Raw genomic sequence first — 24192 nt, forward strand, 5'->3', positions numbered from 1 at the left:
CAAGCCCCCCCAGTCTAACGTGTCTTGTCTCGCGCGAGCTAGGTAAGATAGATATTAGACTTAATAGTTTGCTTTTTTAATAGGGCTTGTTTTTTTCTTTTTCTTTTCTTGTACGCGCGTTGCGCGAAATTCCATCCCTTTGGTTAAAACGAATCGTCAATGCATGTGGTTGGTTGGTGTTGACATGCATCAGAGATGGAGACGTTGTGTCAGACCTTCGTGTGCTCGGCGCCAGCGCGCATGCGTGATGGCGCGCTGCTGCTTCATGGCGGTGGAACTCATGCATGGTGGCATGCACCATGGCGGGCAGATGGTTATCCGCGGTGGCGTGTACGCGTGGTGGCGCAATGACATTACGCGGTGGCGAGGTTCACTTGTCGTGGCGTGTATGAATGTTGACGGAATGTTAATCCGCGACTGTGCGCATGTATGGTGACGTGATGGCGGTGTATCGAACCACGGTGGCGCATGCGTGATGGCGGTGTATCGAACCGCGGTGGCGCATGCGTGATGGCGGTGTATCGAACCGCGGTGGCGCATGCGTGATGGCGGTGTATCGAACCGCGATGGCGCATGCGTGATGGCGGTGTATCGAACCGCGGTGGCGCATGCGTGATGGCGGTGTATCGAACCGCGATGGCGCATGCGTGATGGCAGTGTATCGAACCGCGGTGGCGCATGCGTGATGGCGGTGTATCGAACCGCGGTGGCGCATGCATGTGCTTGTTGAATATAAGGTATGCTTACACATTGAAACTTGAACAAGGTTGTAAGGAAATTATTTTTACTTAATCCTTAACAGTTGTCATATTTCAAGTTATTTTGCGATATTCTGAATATGCTGACACGTGCCTTGGCATTTCATTATTCCTCTTTTGCGCGACGTTATCGTGCATTTATTATAGGGAATTATGAATGATTTTTTTAGCCTTTACGTGTCAGTATGTGTTACTCTGCCTATATCCATTATAATCCCATGCGTGGCCCCGACCTGAGACCTTAACAACTATGCTTTGGCATGTGTTTTGCCTTAGTTGTGCTTAGGTATTTTTATGGTCCAACTGCGCAATACGTAGGATGGATGCTATGAGTAATTTGAGCTAAGGCTCATATTATTGGGCTAAGGCCCTGGCGTTTTAGAGTTAAAACTCGTCAACGCGTCTGAGCTTGGAGCTCGCGCATGTATGTTTTACTTCGTTTTATTTTTAGTTTGATGTCAATATTGCTCAAAATTAATAAAGGGAAGTGTGAAACATGTATGCAAAAGGTAATAGAACGCATATTAGTTTGGTGAGGGGAGTCCATATTCTTGGTAAAGGTCTGTTAGGCTCTCTGCCGCCTTCCTTCTTGTCACCTTCTCCGCGATTAAGAATTGTCTTTTTGGGGTTGGGCGCGCATGCATGGCGGGAGTTGAGCGGGCATGCATGGCGGGAGTTGTTTCGCAGGGCGCCTGTTTATAGCGGCGGAATACATCATCCGAGGCAGCGCGCATGCATGATGGCGGGTTGTTGATCCGCGGGGTTGCGCATGCATGGCTGCGGAATCTTGATCCTCGGCAGTGCGCATGCATGGCGGCGGAGTGGTGACCCATGGGCGCACATGCATGGTGGCGAAGTCTTGATCTTCGGCACTGCGCATGCATGGAAGCGGAGACTTGATCTCCGGTGGCGCGTATGCATGGTAGCAAAATCTTGATCCTCCGCAGTGCCCTTGCATGGCGGCGGAGTGGTGACTCGCGGGCGCGCATGCATGGCGGTGAAGTCTTAAGTGCAAAACCAAAGGCATGGAGTTGTCTTCCGACCCGCATGGTGGGTTTTTGCGGACACGCAGCGGTGGAGTCTTCTGCGCCAAAGGCATGGAGTCGTCTTCCAACCCACATGTTGGTTTCCGCGGGAGCGCATGCATGGCGGCGGAGTAATGACTCGCGGGCGCGCATGCACGGCGTCGGGAGTCTTGTTCGCTAGATCTATAAACCAGATCTAGATCTGTAAACCAGATCTAGATAGATCTGAAGCTCGGAGTGGAGAGAATTTAAAACCATCACAGATCCGGAGGGTTAACCGTCCGAATCAGGTAGTTTCTTTTTTGGATCTACAAATCTTTTTCAGCTTCATTTTTGCACAGATCTGGAAGCATCTTTTAGATCTATGGATCTTTTTGAGCTTTAATAGAACAAATCTTGAAGCATTTTTCTGTATACTTCCAGATCTGGATTTTTCTTGGATGAACAGATCTGAGAACCGAGACGAAAATCGAAGGGTAGCTCGTTGCCGTCCCACGGATGGCGCCAATGTAGAAACATGAAATGAATCTGACCTGATCCATGACGATGTTCCCCGGTCTTCGAGATGAACGAACCACGACTCGATCTTCTTCTCCGGTAGCTTGAGATCTAACCAAATCTTGGATCGTCTTCTCCGCTCAGATCTGCAATGGCTTTTGGGGGGGCGTGGAGGTGACTGCTAAGAAATCTCGAGGATCTCTTGTTTACAGACACAAAAATGGTTATGGTGGTGGCTCTTATTGAGAACAACAACCCTTAATAAGGAGGTGGAGACCTCCTTATATAGGGAGCCTTATGGCCACCATCATGGTACCCTAATGGGCCTAGCCCAGTTAGGGTTACCTCCACAAAACCTCCTCAGCCCAATAATATTGTATTAGTCCATAAAATAAAATAAGCCAAACATAATAAATTAAGGTCGTAAGCCGGGTTTAGTACCATACCCCTACAAAGTTGAACCACCTCTGAGGAAAACATTAAACAGCACATATTCGGGCCAACTAAAACCCTTCTTTTTAATTAGCTCGTCCGTTCTTGGTAACCAATATAAACTAGGTCTCCACCCAAAAACATTTCATTTTAATCGGGCTCACTTAGGTTGCTTTGTAAATAGACGAAGTTGACAGGTCGACTAGAGATAAAGCTTTGGTTTAGCGAATGGCTAAAACAAAAGTAATGAGCTTGAATATATCCTATAAACGTGTGGTCAAGGAATGATCATTGATAGAAGAGTAAGACATTAAGAAGTTATCAAATTTCTAGAAATGATTTTTAGGTTACTATAGTTAAAAGCAATGTTTCAAAACCCAATCAGATAGCGAAACGCATGCCTTACCAATTTATTGGCCATACATGATTTAAGAAACAAACGACGTTAAAAAATATTTTTTAAGATATTTACTTGTTGATTTGTAATTTTAATATAATATAAATACCAAATAAATAAAATTTGAAACCTAGGGTAGTAATTAGTAAATGAAACTTGGTGTTCCATGCGACTAACTCATGTTCAATCCATACCCTCAATATTTAGTTGTAGAGGCACCAGGGTGATAATAAGAAACTAGGCGAATATGTGTCTTTCACTAGTTGGATCCTTGAACTGAACGTGTTTTATCTCACCACACTTTCGTGCCTTCAGGTGAGTGGTCACGGGCATTTTTCCCGGATCTAAAGACGATTGTATCCCGATGTGGTGAATTTAGCCAGTAATCTATTTAGAGGTTTCGTTAGCCGTTAAAATAAAATTAGTAAACGAACCAGTAAAATGAATATTTGATGAAGAAATTGAAAGGTTTAAAAGTCGGTTAACTCCTAACCGAACTGGTGTGGTCCTGTGTTTTTTTTTCCGTTGATGAAATATTGAATTGTTTCGTTAAATGATGACCTGTCGTGTATGGATCCTATAACGTGACATCCTCCTTCCTCGGACAAAACTGGTATGCATTTGTTTGGTTACTTTTATCTAAAAAAAGGTTTCCAAATAATATCTGATGATCTAATTGTTCTATACTTTTGTGACAAATAATATCTGTATGTAGCTTTATGAGTCGGGGGTCTATATGGAAACAGTCTCTATGTTCTCACGGATAGACGAAAGACTTGCATACATCCCACTCTCCTCTGACACTACCAATAGCGTGCTATGCGGTGGGATATACTGAGCTTGATTGATTGATTGATTTTGTGACAAATTACTTTTTTAAAAATCTATTTACAAACAACAATACACACCATGGTGAAAATCATGCAACCATAGAAGTGGAATTACGTAACTAATGTCTGAGATACATTTAAGATCAATGGTGAAGCTTAAACATTTAAGTTGGGAGCGGAAAATATTACAAATTCATATTAAGTTTGTTCACATATGAGAGCGAGGTAAAAGAGAGGAGACCCGTAGACAGTTCGGTGAGGTAAGGGTTGGTTGTGAGAGCGAGGGAAGAAAGAGGAAGGCAACACAATCCACGACGATTAATATGAGGTGTCCGTGTCAAGAACCTCTCACGTTCTCACCATAGACGATTTATAACCTTAATAACCTAGATAGATTATATGACACTTCCTAGCTTGCAAGGAAATAAAAAATTACAAAACAACCCTTGAGAAACATTTGGTGTCCGATAAAAAAGATCCGGTCAAACTAGTTATTAAAATTAAAATTTCTCCCCACTTAGCTACATGATCAAACCAAGTGATAATAAGATAATAAAAAAAAAAGAATCAACAAGGAGATATAAAATGATAATGTCCAATGTCAATTATGCATTTATTTATTTATCAAAGACTAAATGCTATAATATAAATATTTGTTTTGTTTTGATCCTAACGGTATTTAATATATAGTTGGTATTAAAAAGTGTGCTTAAGTTGTAAACTCCACGATCTCTATTGACTTTAGGAAATTCGAAAGTGCACAATGAAGTCATGAACTATAAGCAGCCCGTTGACCTTTTGACCCACCTGATTCCCTTTCATCTTCTTACGATATGAAAGAAGTTATGAACATCAATAAAAAATAGTCAAATCTCAATATTCATGTCATCCCTTCTCTAAGAAACCAAAAAACCAAACTGTCGGTTTTTTGTTTAGGTTTGGTTTTTTCAAAAATGGACTACGATGATGAGATACGCAATCTTCCGATCTACAAAGCCGCAATGAACAATGACTGGGACGCGGTTGAACACATATTCGATATGCAACCTGATAAACTCGATGCAAAACTCACCTATTGGTCGGAAACACCACTACACATCGCCATTGGAACCAACTCGTCCCACGAATTTGTGAACCGAATTGTAGAGCGGATTGTGGAGACGGATGGTGAGAAACTAAGGACAAAGAGCTTGGGGGGGAACACCGCACTTCATTATGCCGCCAAGGTCGGGAACACTATGGATGCAAAGCTATTGGTGACAAAAGATCCGGGCATTGCCCAGATGGTTAATAGAGACGGGCACACTGCGTTGAAATTCGCGGCAAAGTATGGGCGGTTGGAGACACTTTGGTACTTGTTGGAGATTACTAAAGATGAAACAGTAGAGGATGGCACTAGTCCGTTTACTGGCGTTTCGGGTGCTGATCTCGTTACACTCACGCTTACAGCTGGTTTTTGTGGTTAGTCTATCTCAAATTACTTGCGCGTTTACTTATATTATATGAATTATTATGATTTAGTTATATTATCTGAATTATTATGATTTACTTGTATTATATGAATTATTATGATGTACATGTAAAAGAAAGAAAATTAGTTTTTGGAGTCCGGGGACTAACCGGGAGTCGTGTCTCTATTCCTTGTGGTAGAGAAAAGGTTGACCCTAGGGCTATGGTTGTGCATGAAACCGAAAAAACCGGATCCAAACAAAAAAGGATAGTTTGGTTTTTGGCTTGTATAAAAACCGAACTCTCAGTTCGTTTTGGTTTTGCGTGCGATTAAAACTAAAAAAAACGAACCAAAATTATGGATTTTTATTTTTTTTATTTTGAATTTTAAATGACTTACAAGAATTTGATAAATTGTGTAGCCCGTATATTTTTACTCAAATGTATAACAACTAATTAATAATTTAATTAACTAACATTTATACCAAAGGTTTAGGTCCATATGTATTTAGAGCCGAGTGTCTCTCTGGAAGTCACCTCTTTATCCCTTTGGATAGAGGTACGGTGTGCCTACATCTCACCCTCCCCAGACCCTACTTATAGCTTTGCTGTCGGTGGAACTTCACTGGGTATGATTGATTGATTGTTTAGGTCCATATTAATTATTTTAAGCCACGATAGAAAAATTTCAATCTCAAATGGTAAAATTGAAAGGCCCGAAACCAAACCAAAAACTAAAATCGAATGCTTTTAAAACCGATTTTTTGATGTTTGGTTTAGTTCCAAAACCAACTCATGCACACTACTAATTGGCCCAGATCCTACATATTCTTTTATTGTATTGAATGCGTGAGTTTGTTTTTTACTTACATAATATTAGAAGTGTCCCATACTAAAAAGGACTTCTTTATACTTTAACCCATTCTGACTCATTATCCGACCCTTTATTCTACAGATGTAGCACTTTATCTAGTAAGAACGTACCCGGATTTAGTTACCCAAAAAGACAGGGAAGGTCAGACCGCCTTACAAGTACTGGCCACAAAACCGCATGTTTTTCCTAGTGGCAGCCCATTACGGTTCTACCAGCATCTCCTCTACAGATGTATGTATGTCTATGTACATTCACTATACTCTCCTCTAAAATCCTATCTACATTAACCTGATAGAATTTTATCCATTCTTGGGTTATTTTTAGGTATTCCAATGAATCTTGAGAAAACATCAAACCGTCAGTTGGCATCGTTTGTCTCAAAGTGTATCGTGCTCATAGCCCCGTGCGGTAAAGATATCTATAATATGAAACTAAGCCATATTCAGACCCTAACACTTGTGGAACGGATGTGTTCGATTGTTATAGAAAAAGGAAGCCATGATTTAGCATGGAATGTACTAGGAACCGCAGTTTCTACAGCTGTCAAAACCGGGATCTTTGAACTTATAAAAGTTTGTGTGGAGGCATACCCGGACATAGTTTGGTATGAAGATGACGGGTTGTATTTGTTTCTTTCATCCATAAGATACCGACAAGAAAAAGTGTTCAATCTTGTGTATGAAATGACGGGGCATAAAGTGTTTGCTGCAACTGATAATCCTAATGGAGATAACCCGTTGCATATAGCGGGGAGGTTGTCACCTCTGCCACGCCTTAAGACCGTTAGCGGGGCGGCTTTGCAAATGCAACGGGAGCTTCAATGGTTCAAGGTGGTCTCATGCCTTCTAGTAATAAATCTAGCCAAGGTTGTAACAAGCCGACTCGAGCCTTGGCGGGCTTTGGCTCAACTCATATGCAAACCAAACGGGCTTTGCTTGTTTATCTTAACAAGTTGAAATGTTGAGCTCAATTTAATAACAAAAATACTTACACCCCCCCCCCCCCTCCCCCCCCCCAAAAAAAAAAACATGCTATTAAATCCAAGAAACTAAAGAAGAATCTGCTAGGCATTAAGTTCTAATTGTGACAAAATTCTAACATTCTTGCAGGAAGTGGAAAAACATGTGGAGCCATTATACAAAGACGCTTTAAACAAAGATCGCAAGACCCCAAGAGCGGTATTTACAGAAGAACACAAAGACCTACTTCAAGAAGGAGAAGCATGGATGAAGGACACATCATCATCGTCAACAGTTGTGGGTGCACTCGTGGTCACCATGGCCTTTGCAGCCGCGTTTACTGTGCCAGGTGGCAACGGCAGTTACGGTCTACCATTATTCCTAAAAACAAAACATTCCTCCTATTCATAGTATCAGATGCCATCGCATTATTCGCCTCAACAACCTCCGTTTTAATGTTTTTAGCAATACTAACTTCCCGTTATGCAGAAGAGGATTTTTTCTACGCATTACCTAAAAGAATGATGATTGCACTCGTCTCACTTATATTGTCACTAGCTGCTACAATGATCGCATTTAGTGCAACACTCGCGTTACTACTTCGAGATGAAATACCATGGATTGCTGCCCCAGTCACATTGTGTGCCTCGGTTCCCATGACATTATTTGCTATGCTTCAGTTCCCGTTACTTGTTGAGTTAGTTTATTCTACTTATGGCCCAAGCATTTTTAAGAAAAAAATGTATGCCTAAATGATAATAGCGTTATTACATTCCTAGTTTCTTATATAACTTTTTATCCAAGTTATGATCGGCATAATATCTTAATATAAACGATAAGCTAAGGGTGTTAAAATCACATTAAACTAAGTTAAGAAAGCGATAAAAGAACATAAATGGCATACACTCCTCTGTAAGATAAAGTATGTAAAAAAGTAAGACTCTTGATTCTCTATCACCTGACTATCATTATCATAAACTGAGCATCAAGCTGGTAATTGAAGCTTTTCATTGTTCTTCCAGCTGTTTTCAAAGAAAAAAATAACAAGTCTTTTAGACTTCTATTAGATCGTGTTCTTAGGCATCGCGATGCAATCATATCACATCTCAACTGGGCGTGTATATTTCTAGGCTTTCACAGTTTTAGTAAAATAATTTTTATCTGAAAAGGCTGTTAAGACAATTTACCTTAAAAAGTAGTAGTAGAAGAAATCAGCATAGAGTAATGTTTGAACTATCCCTGCTATCCAAGCTACAAGATCAAATAGCATTATATTTTTATCAAGTCTTTATGCTCAAAACTTGTTAAGAAATAAATTTAGATCATTATGAAAAGTTAAAAACTGTCTTAAAATGTAGCAGTGTGTGCATGGGTCGGTTTTGGGCTCAAACTAAACCAAAAACCGAAAAGTCAGTATTTGTGTTTTTTCTTTTATTTTCCGTTTTTTAGGTCTTACCATTTAGGCTTGAAACTTAAGGCCCAAAATAATAAATTTGAGCCTGAAACTTTGGGCTTAACTTTCTTTTTTAACTAAGGATTAATTGATTATACACATTTAGAACTAAAATTTGTGGGCTAGACCATTTAACAATTTCGTTATATTACTTAAAATTCGTTTTTTCAGTTCGGTTTTTGGGTTTTTTTTCTGCTTGGTTTTCAGGTTTTACCACTTGAGCAGTTGAGCTTGATACCTTGAACAGTTTAGGCTCAAAATAATGAACTTGAGCTGAAACTTTGGGCCTAAATTTCTTTGTTAACTAATGATTAGTTAATTATTACACATTTTGAACTAAAACTTTTGGGCCAAACCAATGAATAATTTCTTATTAATTACTTAAGAGCGGTTTTTTCGGTTCGGTTGGATTTTAAGGTTTTGGTTAATGGCAAAACCGGAACCAAAATGAACCGAAAAACCAACTCTTTTAAAAACTTAAACCCCCCCCCCCCCCTTTTCAGGCCCATCACAAAGTCAGTTTTCATTGGATTAGGTTATTTCCGTTCAGTTATTGGTTACGGTTTGGCGATTTCAGTTTTGTACACCACACTAATAAAATGTGCAATGAACATAACGAGGAAGAGACATACTGATCCAATGGACATAATGAGGTTCGGTGAAGTGGCGGTAGATCCAGTTCAGAATGTACAGTGCGCGGTATGCTCTGCACAAAGAAAAAAAAAGGAAGCTTTTTACATCACATAAAATAATAATTTAATATTATTGCCGGTGTAAAAAAAAATTGCATTACCCTAAGAGAAATATATATTGACCGGTCAAATTGTCAATGTTTCTAGTCCTTTGCAACAAGACCAACTGAGGAAGTATTGCAACAGCTTCCAAGTATAAAGAGAATGTCCACATCACCTGCCCAAAATACATTTAAATATATATATATATATAACGCAACAGATTATTCTTACTATTATAAGTTTATAAATTTAAAAACATACATACCTCTTTAAAAGTGAACTTGTGATGAATAAACAGAGCTAAAACCAAACAAGGAAGCATGAGAAAATAATGGCGGAACGTGTCTTGATCTTTATCATATGATCTACGGACGATCTTGTGGCGCCTTATATACCACACAATAGAGAAAGAACTTCCCAGAAATATTATCTTCATGATTGTGTTATATAGTGAGATGAAATCAGTGAATAAATCCAAGTAACGAGTAGCAAACACCAGTGCATAGAGCTCTTGAGTCTTCAGTGAAATCCCTAAATGCAACATTAGATTATTAAAAAAACATTCAAACAGCATGTCATGATGCCTAGGCCTGTAAACGAACCAAACATTCAGTGAAATGTTTTGTGGGAAGTTCATTCATTTAATAAATGAAGGAACATGAACAAAAAAATTGTGTTCATTTAAAGAACCGAACGAACATGGACACGTGTTTTTCATTTATGTTTGTGAATGTTTGTTTACGTTCCTTCATTAATGTTCGTTTGTGTTCATTTAACTTAAGTGTGTTCATTTAAAGAACCGAACGAACATGGACACGTGTTTTTCATTTATGTTTGTGAATGTTTGTTTACGTTCCTTCATTAATGTTCGTTTGTGTTCATTTACGTTTGTTCATATATGTTCGTTTATGTTTGTGAAAGTATGCTAAAAAATGTTCGTGAACCAACCGTTTGTTTAGAGTTTAAACAAACGCACATAATACATGTTCATTTTTTAAACATGAAGACAAATATTTGTCTAATTAAGTGTCAGTGTCCGTGTTTGTTTAAAGTTGAATGAGCATGCTGGTTTACGATGCCAATTGCAATAATATTCCCTAATTATTAACCCTAAGCAATGCTGTTGATGAAATTCACTTCACATTTCAGAAATCGACGTTTACAAGAACAGATTACACAAAACAAGTTCTGAATTTAGGCCCGATCAGCAATGAAACCCTCTAAAATTATCCAAAATCATCAACCCTAACTGCTAGCAATAATAATAATAATAATATTTTGAAAAATGAGTTGATATTTTCAGGAATCAATGTTTGCATGGATCGAAAAACAACAATGTAGGTAATGGCATAGAAATAGAATGAAATGTAGGGGTACGTACCTGCACAGGATTTGATGGTGTGAATCTTTAACAGTAAGACGAGGACACTGACCAGATGAGTCATGTCACCAGCAAGCCTGAATATATTCATTCTTCACCGATCTGCTTGGATCGATGATGGACAATAATAATAATAATAATAATGTAACCGATCTCTTCAAGCAGACACACACACACACAATCAGATCAATCCTTCGTCCGGCGTTATGTTAAAACCCCTGAAATGCAAATCAAATTGTAATAACTCAATTTGGGCTTCAATGTGAGTCGGGTCCACCAGTAACCCGGATACCTCACCTACGCTCGACTTAACTTTATATGATATGGTATGGTATGGTATGGTATGGTATATTATGAATGTGTTGTCCTCTATGTAGTGCGTATGGGTTATCAGTCTAATTAATAATAACTGATATGGATGTGTAAATGTTTAAACTCTAGAACCCACTCGATGGAAATAGCTTTTAGTATGCATATCAGGTTAGTATGTGTTGATGTTTGAAGGTATGACTATAAATGAGGCGGGGATACCCGACTGCGTTTATGTTATGTGATGTTCACACAATCCGATTTGTTCTATAAGTACGGATGATGCTATGGTTTTCCATTGCATGTTATGAAATCTTTTTGTTTAAGAGCTATAGGGCATGTGTGAACCCATCACCAAGACCCAATTGTTTCAGAGCGTTTAACTATATCAATAGGTTTCAGTTTTAATTTTCTTTTTGATGTCCGGTTCCTTTAACAATAGAAAAATACAACAAACCTTGTTAGATCTCATTGTTGCTTATGCTTCCATATGCATATTTGCTTCAACCAATTTGGGAGGCTTATTAGTAAGACCATTATAAATTTAATCCATATATCTAAATTATTAAATAACAAAAGTTGTGTGATTTGCTAATTTTCATAAAACTGACAAAATTAATAGCAAAGTGCAAATCGAAATTGGTTGTTGATTTGAAAACATTATATGGTGTTACTTAAATAAAAATAATCCTAAAAAACAAGTAGTAGAAGAACAATTAGGGTTTTCAGTTATTGTCTGATTAAAGAACAAACCTAACACATACAAGGAATTGCTTAACATCAATTGTTCATATGGGAAATAATTATTACAATACTTATTGTAATCAACTTAATATAAGATTATCCATGTGCCAATTTAGTCTAAGAAAACAATAACAAGATCGCCATAAAACTTAAAAGAAAATCTCTCAAATCTCTTGAAATCGCATAGATAACACTGATAACTACTTGTAACTTTCTCAATAACTTTATCGGTATTAACTTTGTCGAGAGTAGCAACTTGCCTCGTTACTAACTTCATTCTTTACCCTTATCGGTATTAGCTTGTGCCAATAGCAAGTATGACATTAGTAGAAGCCATCTTAAGTGAACACAAGTTGCCACCAGTTGCAACATGTTCTCGCGATAGCAACTCTTCTTGATAGCAACTATTCATCAGTAAAACAAGTTGTCGTAAGTAGTGATTTAATTTGTGAATAATAATATCCTTCATCAGTATAAACCCTTTGTAATTAGCATCATTAGTAGCAAAAAGTTTTAATAGTAACTTCCAAAACTTAGCATAAGCGTTATTAACCTCTAATTAAAGACCATAAACCTTAGAAATTTAAATGATTATCAAATAATTTTGTTTAATATAAAGATCTTCATGGACTTGGAGCAATACAATAATACAAACAGTGTTGGAGAGGGTGACCATCATACCTAGATTTTCACTCCTTGATCTATATAAATAGCAAATGTTAATCTTGTCACAACAAACGAAATGTCACAATAAGAAATTTCTTATTATGATCCGATACTGACATTTGCATGAGTAATAAAGTTGCATAGTTATTATGAACTTAAGGATAATGAGTGTAGTAAATGCATAATGGTTGACAGGTATGGAGTGCCTCTTCCTTAATGAGGATATGAGTATTTGTGTGGCAACTTTTTAAGATCGGCTATAATAAATGACATATGCGATTCTTTGATGCACGTTGCAACGCTAGATACGGTGACACCAACATGTTAAGATGTACTATCTAACACGTCTGAACTTTAACCGTTGGGTAATATGCTAGGGTTTATTATTGGGTACTTGTACTCTTGTAACATATATGCTCTTCTTGTGGCAGGGTGCCTTGGACTTAACGACAGCAATATATAACATATATGAAAAAAAGTACATAGAAAGTTGCTAGACACCGAGGTTACATAACAATGAATTGGAGTATATACAACGTTGAAACTACACCAATTTTTAAAATCCTTGGAACAAATTTAATAATCTTTTGATCTATTTTGACCCATTGGAAGTTCAAGAATTTAATGACTTACAAAACTTGTTTTATAAAAATGACTTTGTTGTTAAGAACTTTATCATTCATTGCTCTCCAGATACACCAATACGTGATCCTCAAGATAGTATTACGAGTTTCTTCTTGCTTCTACAACCTATGATGAAGTTATGATACTTCAAAATGTTTTATACCATTGACATGTGAAAGTTCAAATAAAGCTAGGCATTCCACACGAAATTAAGAGATGATGCGAATCTTCTTGGACAATCCCATAACACGTGCATAGCCGAGAACAAATAAATATATTCCTCATTTGTAACGCGTACAGAGTCAGTATCTTTTCATCCTCCTCTCTCCAATTGAAGATTAATCTTTAGCGGTATTCGGTTATTGCATTTATAATAACTATTTCATCCTATAGTTGCCATGATTTATGTTGGATAGATTTAATAGGGAAGCCTGATTCTTCATCAAGAGCCCATTTCGAGTTATTATGTTGCCATAAAGTATCTATCGTGCTCTAGAGTCATTATGTTCCGAAAATTCATCTTGCTAACTCGGTGGCTGAGACTTCCATACATCAACGTCGTTATACCAAGAATAGTAATCCGAAACAAAGCCAGATTTGCATTGTGCAAAGCCATTAAGTTTTGGAAAGGCCTAATCTCACTCCCACCGTAGCCCATACGACAAATGCTATTTTCACCATTCAGGCAGCCACTAGCTTGATAACATTACTCCACACGACTGTTAAAAGTTAACTGTTTTGTATGGAGCAACATTCCATCCTCTCGTGTCATGATGAATTGCCTTGATTGTCTTTCTCACGTGTCTTTCGGCTCCAATTTGTGCCTCTTCCTGCCACTTGGCCAACAAACCAAGATTTGCATCTTTAAGTGGCCCAACCCCCAACTTACCCGCCTCTTTTAAAACCACGACTTGGTGCTGTTTGTTTTTGAAGATAAAAATTGTCTGCAATCTGATCTCATCTGATTCAATGTCTGCAACTGAATATGTGGTCTGAAGATCTGCAATCTGAAAATATAATACTGTTTGTTTTATAAACTGGATATCATCTGCATAAGCTGAAAATTAGTTACCTATCATATATATCACAATAGATAGAAGTCATTTAACGTTTGTTGATTGTTAAAATAATTGGTGGTGGTGTACGAACTATGGAAGTGAGTGATGGTGGACGATTGGTGGTAGGCAGTGAACAGTGGGTGGTGGTGATGGACGGTGGTGGTGGGTGGTGGACTTTGGTGGCAGCGGTGGGTGGTGGTGGACTGTGGTTGTGGGCGACACTGGGTGGTGGTGATGGATGGGTGTGGTGGGTGGTGGACGGTGATGGTGGCTGACGGTGGGTATGGTGGTGATGGATGGGTGTGGTGGGTGGTGCACGGTGATGGTGGCTGACGTTGGGTATGGTGGTGATGGACGGTGGTGGTGGGTGGTGGACTGTGGTGGTGGCAGTGGGTGGTGTTGGATGGGTGGTTGTGGGCGACGGTGGGTGGTAGTGGCAGGTGGTGGTGGTGGTTGTAGACATTGGGTGGTGGTAGTGGGTTGTGGTCGACGGTGGGTGGTGGTGGTGATGGACGGTGGTGGTGGGTGGTGGTGGTGGTGGCGGCGACGGACGATGGGTGGTGGGTGGTGGCGCACGGTGGGCGGTGGTGGTGGACATTAGATGTTGGTAGAATGATAAGAAGCATGAAGACGTGTGAACATAGTGGATATTAGTTTATAATTTAAGGCCATATAAGCAACTTTCAGATCTTTTTCTTTTGTTTAAACAAACTGTCTTCATGAACTTATGTCTGCATGCCCACAGACATAACCCTCCTGCATACATTTGAAGCAAAAACAAACACAACCTTACTCCCATGCTACCCAATGAATCTTTATAAAAAATCTTCTCTTTCCGGTGGCGGACTTTCAAGTTTCAAATATGTCCACGGTCCACCACAACCTACATGAATACTACTTAAATGTATGTGTAATTGTTACAACTTACAAGTAACCTACATGAATATATATACGACTTTAATGTATGTGTAATTGTTGGTAAAATAAATTCTAAAGAATTTCTCTAATAAATCATGTTACTAATTAACAATTTTAATATTATATTGACGTAAAAAGAGATTTGCAAACTTTTAGCATCAAATATGAAAACCATGATTCAGAATTTAACTCGATTAAATGCCACAAAAAATCTTCAACTTTTGATTTAAACATTACAAGTTATACCATGAAGAGGTAGGTCCCCGCAAAGTCCAGTTGGACCCGCAAGACACACCTTGAAGAGGTACGTATGCGCAAAGACTAACTGGCCCCGCAGGACCCACCATGCTCAGAGAGATGAAGACCTTACACGCAGTAAACCAGCTGTTCCCGCAGGAAAGCCTCCCTTGGTACAGTACCCTGCCTGTTCCCGCAGCTAAGGGTACAAGCCAAGAAGGAAGGCTACCCGCACTAACGGTAAGGCTACACGCATAAGGCACTAACTCTTATACTTCAACAATGTCACCTGAAGGAATGAGCAAGGCGGGAATATTCTCACCCAAAAGAGCCAGTCCGTACGCTTCTGGAAGATCTTTTGTACTATACCTGCCAAGGTATGGACAAAATAGACAAGATCTGACCAAAGCAGCCCATGAACCAATCACAGGGTGACAGCTCACCGACAATAGTACGAGGAGGAGCACGCTCTAGTACAAAACGTCACTATCAGCCGCTGCCTACCCACCAACTCCCATCGTGGCACGTACATAACCCGTAGTTGGTGGAAAAGGAATAGTATACAGCCGGCCATGTCACTATCAGCCGCTGCCTACCCACCAACTCCCATCGTGGCACGTACATAGCCCGTAGTTGGTGGAAAAGGAATATTATACAGCTGGCCGTACCTGCTTAGAAACCTACCTTCGACTATAAATACTCCAACACCTTGGAACGGTATCATTATCTTATCCTCTCTAGCTATTTCTCTTAATATATACTTATATTCAGAGCAACCTAGTCTGATTCTCACGCCGGAGGGTGGTCACAAGAAGGAACCCCCCTTCTCAGTGACGAGCTCACGGTGTCTGTTTTGCAGGTTAAGAATAACCATCTTTGCCGGACCTAACCCTCATGGGAAACATCTACTTAACCCTAAGATTATCCGTAATCTGCCGGGGTCTTCTAGTGTTTCTTCATACCACAAAAAAGATATCCACCTGTTCGAACATTAAAAAGAAAACCATAAACATCATTCCCATAATCAACAACCGCGAGACCGGAAACCTTGTAAAAGCTTCAGAAGGTGAATTAGCGACGATGCCGTACCTGTTGGAGTTACTGCTTCTCCACTCCCAAGCAGTGTAAGAGCGCTAACATCCCCCCGGTGGTGGCGGTAATTCTCCTCCACTCCCGTCCATAGGTAGTGGTGCACCATTTTGTGGTGGAGGCACCGTAGTGTCTAAAGGGGATTTTTCGTCCCTCCAGCAGTACTATAAAGTCATTTAAAAGTATAACCATTCTATCGTTACAAATAATAACAATGAATAAAAAAGTTTTAACTAGTGACGAACGACTGTTGTGATCAGTTAAAAAGTAACACGTCATTACGTTAGAAAGAGAAATGACCCAATTAAAGTATTAATTGTCAATTTAATCATTCACTGGGGTTATTTTCGTGATCTTTTTATTAACTTTAAAATATTTTCATTGTAATCATTTAAAAGTGTTTATTACGTGATTTTTTCTATAATTAAAAATATGGTCATTTGAATCATATATTGAGGTTATTCACGTGATTTTTCTATTAAATAAAAGTGAAACATGGAGATGGGACCGGTCAAAGAGTATGTTTACGAAACACAGTAATCGAATGGTTGGGAAATGAATCCAAAATCAACAACTTCACAAGATAAGGACACGTGTACAGGCTTACACAACATAAAAATGCACCCTCTCGCACGCAAACAGGAGACAGGACATGTCCCTCTTTCTTCACTGCCATCAATAATATCAAAAGATTTCATATTAATTTTATGGTTATCCTTTTTATAAAATATGTACGTAATTTTTATAAAAATTAAATGTTCATTAAATTTTATAAATCTTTTAGAAGAACTTTAAACGTTTCCGTTAATTGTATTTGAGCATTTAGATGCTGGCAAGTGATAATAATGAATTAATACTAACAATCTCACCAACAATACATTCATTACTTCTATATTCTTTTGTCAAATAAAATTTCACTTCAATGAGAAAATAATTTTGTACATTGTACTCTAGTAAACTTCATGACTTTCATTTTTGTTTGTCAAATACAATTTCACTCAGAATGAAAATATAACACGATGCTCTAGTAAACTAATGACTATCTTTTATCTCTATAGAAAAGCGTATATAATATTGAAACGACATAAGTTTAATTATACTTGCATACACCCATTTCTTGTCTTTTAACAAATTTGAAAGTTAAGGTGGCATTTAACACATTACTAATACGGAATATTATCGATCAATATTAATATTAAAATCTAATTTCTCGTCTTATTTTATAAATTTTTCGTGTCTTAACAGGTTTAACAGTTAACAGGCGACGTGCGTGACACAAATATAAAACTTGAATACGGCTCGTTTAACTACTTTATATGTCATGACTATAAGACAGTTTTAGGTTTTGTGTACCAATAAGGGATAATGAGGGAGTCTAGCCTGCTAATTTCAATTATCTAAGAAAATAAAAAAATCACACAGCACACTTTTTTTATTAACATGTCTTATTGTGTTTTAAGAGGTACCTAATTGACAACCCTTATTATGGTGATATAAGTTTTGTCTTAAAGCTCAACTTTTAACATAATAATATTAAACATGTACACAAAAAAATGTGGAAAATGAATAAGACATACCTCGGAGAAGCCGGATAAATACAAGACCCATAACCTGCGAGGACAAAAAGAAAGACTTAAGTTACACAACCAAAAAAACAATGTTCGTATCATATGATACATACGTAATGGCAAAACCGTAATTCCACTAACTCGGATCGGTTTTAACAACAGTAGCAGTTCCGGCAAAGTTACAAGCGACCGGATCCATAGACGAGTGCATGTAATAACTATTAAACGCATATGACGCATGGGCCTCTACAGTGTTCGGTATAAAACACGAGCCGGCTTCTTGTAACGGCTCGCAGTCGGCCCCGGCGCCGCAAGCGTAGTCAAGCGCTTTTTGCAACGCGTCGGCGGCGGCGTCGGTTTTAGCGACGCACCATGTAGCCGCCGCCGTGGGGTTGGTGGAGATGAGTAGGTTGAGTACTAGGATGGTTGTTGTTACATTGGAGAATCTTGTTGTTGTTGCCATTGTTTTGAGGCCGGTTTCAAATGCACACACTATATAAACTCACTTTGTGAGTGTGTTTGTGTTTGTATAGCTAGAGACAAATGCATAAGATTGTTCTAGAATTGTTTTTATATTAAATAATTCACTTTAGCATTAAGAATATGTGATCAGATTTTTGTTTATTGAATATTTATTATTACTTATTAATATATATCATAATAGAGAAATCTACATTTTGTTTCCCTGGTATACGGATTAATTCGACAGGATAGACACTGAAAATGATTTTGCGAATTATGGACCACTGTGAAATTTCGGCGGGTTAATCTGACTCCTTACCGTCGGTTGACCGTGAGTTGACTGGCCAAAAACGGTGAAATTACCCTTTTACCCTTGAGTCTATAATTAAACCTAAAACTAAATATCCAAATTTCGTGTAGTGGGTGGGGTTCAAACCCTCGACCCCCGGTTTAACAACAAACAACACCAACCAGTTGAACTGAACTAACATTTAATAATACTACACAATATGTAATATATATTAAGCATTTGAAATAGTTTCCTATATATTCTGTATATATGTTGTATATATATATTCCGTATATATACTCTGTATATATATGCCGTCTATATATACGGATCGGTTTTTTTTAACGTATTTCTAAACGACTCATTTTTTAGTAAACTTTTCGTCCGAATACGACGAAACGGCCCGTTTTTTAGTGTAATTTTAGCTCAAAAACGACGAAACAGCCTGTTTTTTAGTAAACTTTTCGTCCGAATACGACGAAATGGCCCGTTTTTTAGTGTAATTTTAGCTCAAAAACGACGAAACGTGCCGTTATTTAGTAAACTTTTCGTACGAATACGACGAAACGGCCCGTTTTTTAGTGTAATTTTAGCTCAAAAACGACGAAACGGCCCGTTTTTAGTAAACTTTTCGTCCGAATACGACGAAACGGCCCGTTTTTTAGTGTAATTTTAGCTCAAAAACGACGAAACGAGCCGTTTTTTAGTAAACTTTTCGTCCGAATACGACGAAACGGCCCGTTTTTTAGTGTAGTTTTAGCTCAAAAACGACGAAACGGACCGTTTTTAGTAAACTTTTCGTCCGAATACGACGAAACGGCCTGTTTTTTAGTGTAGTTTTAGCTCAAAAACGACGAAACGGACCGTTTTTAGTAAACTTTTCGTCCGAATACGACGAAACGGCCCGTTTTGTTAGTGTAATTTTAGCTCAAAAACGACGAAACGGCTCATTTTTAGTAAACTTTTCGTCCGAATACGAAAACGACGAAACGAGCCGTTTTTAGTAAACTCTTCGTCCGAATACGACGAAACGGCCCGTTTTTTAGTGTAGTTTTAAACTCAAAAACGACGAAACTGACCGTTTTTAGTAAACTTTTCGTCCGAATACGACGAAACGGCCCGTTTTGTTAGTGTAGTTTTAGCTCAAAAACGACGAAACGGCTCGTTTTTAGTAAACTTTTCGTCCGAATACGACGAAACGGCCCGTTTTGTTAGTGTAATTTTAGCTCAAAAACGACGAAACGGCTCGTTTTTAGTAAACTTTTCGTCCGAAAACGACGAAACGGGCATTTTTTTTGTAAACTTTTCGTCCGAATACGACGAAACGGCTCGTTTTTTAGTAAACTCTTCGTCCAAAAACGACGAAACGGGCCGTTTTTAGTAAACTTTTCGTCCGAATACGACGAAACGGCTTGTTTTTTAGTAAACTTTTCGTCCAAAAACGACGAAACGGACCGTTTTTAGTAAACTTTTCGTCCGAATACGACGAAACGGCTCGTTTTTTAGTAAACTTTTCGTCCAAAAACGACGAAACGGGCTTTTTTTTAGTAAACTTTTCATCCGAATACGACGAAACGGCTTGTTTTTTAGTAAACTTTTCGTCCAAACCCGACCAACCGAACCCAACCACCCAAACCCAACCATCCGAACCCAACCGCCCGAACCCAACCCGAACACAATTAACACAAACATTTTTTTATATATATAATACGAACACAAAATACATATATCAAAACACCCGAATTATAAACTTCGGGATTTCACATACATAACATACCTAATAATTAAATATTCACCCGAATTATAAGCTTCGGGATTTTATAAGGGTAACATCCGGAGGCGCGACCCAAAATTCCACGTACGGTGGAAGTTAATTTGGTTATGGCCGGCTAAGTCGACCACAAACCAACCCGTGATCTCTCGGATACGAAACTCAATCCAGAGATTGAGTTCTATTGGGACTCCTACAAGAGCCCTATTGAAGTTCACGTTCACTATTAGAACCATCTTGACGGAGCCGGAGACAGGGAGCGGGTGCCGGAGACGGTGAGCCGGAGACACGGGAGCCGGAGACACGGTGGAGGGGCTACGGGTTCGGGTCTTGGATGAAGATGTGAAGTGTTGTGTTGAGGATGGAAGATGGCGACGGTGGGTCGGTATATATATATATATGAAGAAGGAGTGTTAAGGAAGAAGGAGAAGTTGATGTGGGTAAGAAAGAAGATGTGGGTAAGGAAGAAAGGAAAAGAAGAGGAAAGTGGGAGTAATCTTACGGTGGAAGCAGGGAAGAAAAAAATATCCGGTGGTCGGACTACCATTTTTAAAATCAACTTGGTTTTCCAAGCTTTCAAAAAAAATTAAAAACAGAATGACACATTTTTATCGCCAAATTTTCATTTGTAAAAAGACCAAAACACCCTCCATCTTAACAGCCTTTAACGAAAATATTTAACGGTTGGGTACAGATTGACCCGCCGAAATTTCACAGTGGTCCATAATTCGCAAAATCTTTTTTAGTGGTTAACCTGTCGAATTGGTCCATATACCAGGGAGACAAAATGCAGATTTCTCATCATAATATACAGATAGGTAATAATTCACGCCAACATAATTATCATAGATTTGTTACGGATTTTTTTATTGATTTAATTCGCTTACAACAAGTACGTATCCTTGTTCACTCAAGTATTCTTGTTCACTCAATGAATAGGGAGCGGAAACATTGTATCAGTCGTATGGCTGAGGTGGCGTCGCGATAGATACAGAAACACCAGCCCGTTTTTATTTGTGAGTACTGGTGGAATTTTTTTTTCATTTATAACCTGCATTTCAATAAAGTTAATAAATATTGAAAAGTTAAAAAGAAAAAAGAAAAAAAGTTGGTAAATACGTATCTTTTTAAGATACCATATAGAGACAATAATGGGTCAAAATACTGAATATAATTTAAAATTTTGTATTAGCCATTTATTACCACTATATAAATAGAATACGTAATTAATGTTTTAAACTTGTATTTAAGCCTGTGGTTCGTGGTGAGGTAGTATGGTGGTGCTGGAAATGGTTTATTTTTTGGTTGCTATATAAATGAATTAATATGACAATTGAAGAAACACGGATCCAATCTCCGGGTATGGGTCCTGGATCTAATGAGTACACATGGTAAGATACGATAATTACTACCAATGATATGAGTGTGACTTCCCAAAGTCCAATGACCGGAACCTGCAAAACAGACACCGTGAGTCTCGTTACAGGAAGGACAAGAGGGGGGGTCTTCCTGTAACCACCCTCCGGCGTGAGAATCAGTAACGTTCGTAAATGGAGAAAGTACTGAAGTAAACAGACTAAGTGTAGTCAGAATGCAAGTGAGTGAATGAATACCTCATATCGTTTGACAAGGTATTTATAGCCGAAGGATGTAGGAAGGTGATTGGGCCAGCTGTCTTCTTCCAGAAGATCTTTGATAACTGTCTGGACGCGTGCCTCTTGTAATAGGTTGAGCTATACGTCCCATGTGCATGGGTATAACAACCTGGACACGCGTCGCCTAATGATAGGATGGATTGCACCCTGGCCATGTGCACGGTTATAACAAACTTGCCAGGTGTCCTTTATTTATTAGCTGTCCAGTCACGTATTTCCCAAGTAAGAGTCATGAACCTTCTTCTAGAGAGTATTTGAGTGATGACAGCTGTCCCGCTAGCATTGTCTTCCGGATGTTTAAGCGGACAGATATATCTGTCCTGCGGATGACTTTTGAGGATACCAGGACGCTTCCGCGCGTGTTGTGAGGACGTTCCTCCTCATTCGTGATATGCGGGTGGACCATGTGTCCCACGGGTGGCTTATAAGAGGATTCTCTGTGACCCGCGGGTGGTACTTAAGGGTATTTGGGTCTTTTTGGTACCCTACCTCTACAAGTCCCCCTAGTCCAGTGTTTTTTCCGTGTGAAATCTTTATGCGGGTGAAATTCTGGACTTAATGCGTGTTGGGGATTTTTATTGTTCAGAAGTTAGGTAGAAAATATATTTTGATGGTATGGATAATCATGAAAAAGGACAAGTTGCCCACTCGCAGGCGCGTGAACAGGTGATGGAACGTTTTTTACTGCTGTCACTGTACCCGACTGTACAACTTTTTCTCTTTTTCGAATTTCCCGCGTGACGTGGCAGTCACTGGTTGGGTGATGTTTTTCTCTCTCTATTGTTCATATGCCATTGCATTAATTGCGATGGGTATAAATAAGGAGAGACTCCTTCCTTTAGAAGTTTTATCGCTCTTTTCCTCTGATTATCTTCTTATTTTCTCTCTGATAAAGTATCGAATCTTTCTTGTATGTCCTCCTTAAATCTTCCTAAAATGTCGAATGTTCAGACTGAAGTTGATGAGATAGAAATTGCATGGGACTACTCATAATATGAAAAGTTATTGGAGAAGTATGGTATTCCACCCGAGTGGGAACCAAAATTTCCTTCTATCGGTTCTATAGTCAGTTTCCCACCGCCTGGGAAAATGGCTTTGTATGCCGATTATTTTGTTCATGGGAACTTCCGTTTACCCATAACGAGATTCCTTCAGAAGGTGCTAACTGCCTATGGAATCCATTTATCTCAATTGCATCCTCGTGCTATGATGCGAATTCGTCATTATGAATTCGTATGCATAGCACATGACATGGTGCCACATATTGATCGATTTCCAGTTTTTATTCGTCTTGCCATTCGTAATGGTTGATATACGTGTCAGGGGTTTTTTGACCGAAACATCGGATATGAAGTTGAAAAGGTATCTAAGGATTGGCGGAATAAGTTCTTTTGGATTTCTGAAGACGTGGTGCCGTTAAACATGGTTCGCCGTCCAGTGAATTCTGCCCTTCCTGACATTGTTACTGCTAATCATGAAGGTCAAAAATGGTATCGTGTACTCACGATGGAACCAACACCCATGCAGGCTTTTCCGGAGAAAGCTTTAGTGTGGGCAGGCATGAGTCGTCTATGGCCAACAGAATTTATGGAGCCCATTTTTGTAGATTTAAATGAACATAAGTTACCTTTCAATGTCTCTTTGCTTTTTGTGAGTGTTTTCATGATTAAGTTCCTATCCTTTTTCAGGTCGGAGTTCTATGATTAACGCTCTCTTTGAAGACAGGGGGTGTGTCCGAAAAAGTATCCAAGAGGCGGGAGATCAGCCAATTCTTGAAAAGACTAAGACTCGGTTTCTTTTTCCCAAGAAAGTTAGAGCTAACCCTATCACCTCTGATGCCACCTTTGAAACAGGTGCGTATGTTCTAAACCCTCTTCCCTTTTCCACCGTTACTTCCGACGGAATGATTACCATCTTATCATCGAGTGATGATGATGGAGATGATTCTCAGTTTTCCGCTTCGGATGAAGGTGAAGACTCTGACGCGGGTGCTTCTGAACTTTCATCTGTCT

General features: G+C 38.9%; 1 protein-coding gene and 2 pseudogenes across 3 annotated transcripts; 1 reads left to right on the forward strand and 2 right to left on the reverse strand.

Annotated features, from left to right (window-relative positions):
• The first annotated feature begins 4892 nt into the window (after positions 1–4892).
• LOC143571439 (uncharacterized) lies at positions 4893–7976 on the forward strand (annotated as a pseudogene). The gene is made up of 4 exons (XR_013142097.1): positions 4893–5401; positions 6345–6494; positions 6588–7093; positions 7373–7976. The product of XR_013142097.1 is annotated as an uncharacterized LOC143571439 (transcript).
• Positions 7894–10881, reverse strand: LOC143571423 (ER lumen protein-retaining receptor-like). 2 transcript variants are annotated; one of them, XM_077056861.1, is made up of 7 exons: positions 10791–10881; positions 9675–9940; positions 9469–9584; positions 9308–9381; positions 8410–8473; positions 8181–8244; positions 7894–7970 (listed from the first exon to the last, which is right to left on the reverse strand). In XM_077056861.1, exons 1-6 carry the CDS (start codon positions 10879–10881, stop codon positions 8208–8210), a joined length of 648 nt encoding a protein of 215 aa, XP_076912976.1. In that variant the 3' UTR covers positions 7894–7970; positions 8181–8207. The 2 variants fall into 2 exon arrangements, with proteins under 2 accessions (XP_076912976.1, XP_076912971.1); XM_077056856.1 differs by lacking the exon at positions 7894–7970 and having other exon boundaries at positions 8068–8244.
• Positions 10882–16302: 5421 nt separating this feature from the next.
• Positions 16303–18470, reverse strand: LOC143571701 (PLASMODESMATA CALLOSE-BINDING PROTEIN 1-like; annotated as a pseudogene).
• Positions 18471–24192: the final 5722 nt, after the last annotated feature.

Source organism: Bidens hawaiensis, unplaced genomic scaffold, assembly GCF_021521415.1.
Source record: "Bidens hawaiensis isolate Kalapana, Puna unplaced genomic scaffold, B.hawaiensis_p1.1 tig00001336_1, whole genome shotgun sequence".
In the NCBI taxonomy this organism is placed as follows: domain Eukaryota; kingdom Viridiplantae; phylum Streptophyta; class Magnoliopsida; order Asterales; family Asteraceae; genus Bidens; species Bidens hawaiensis.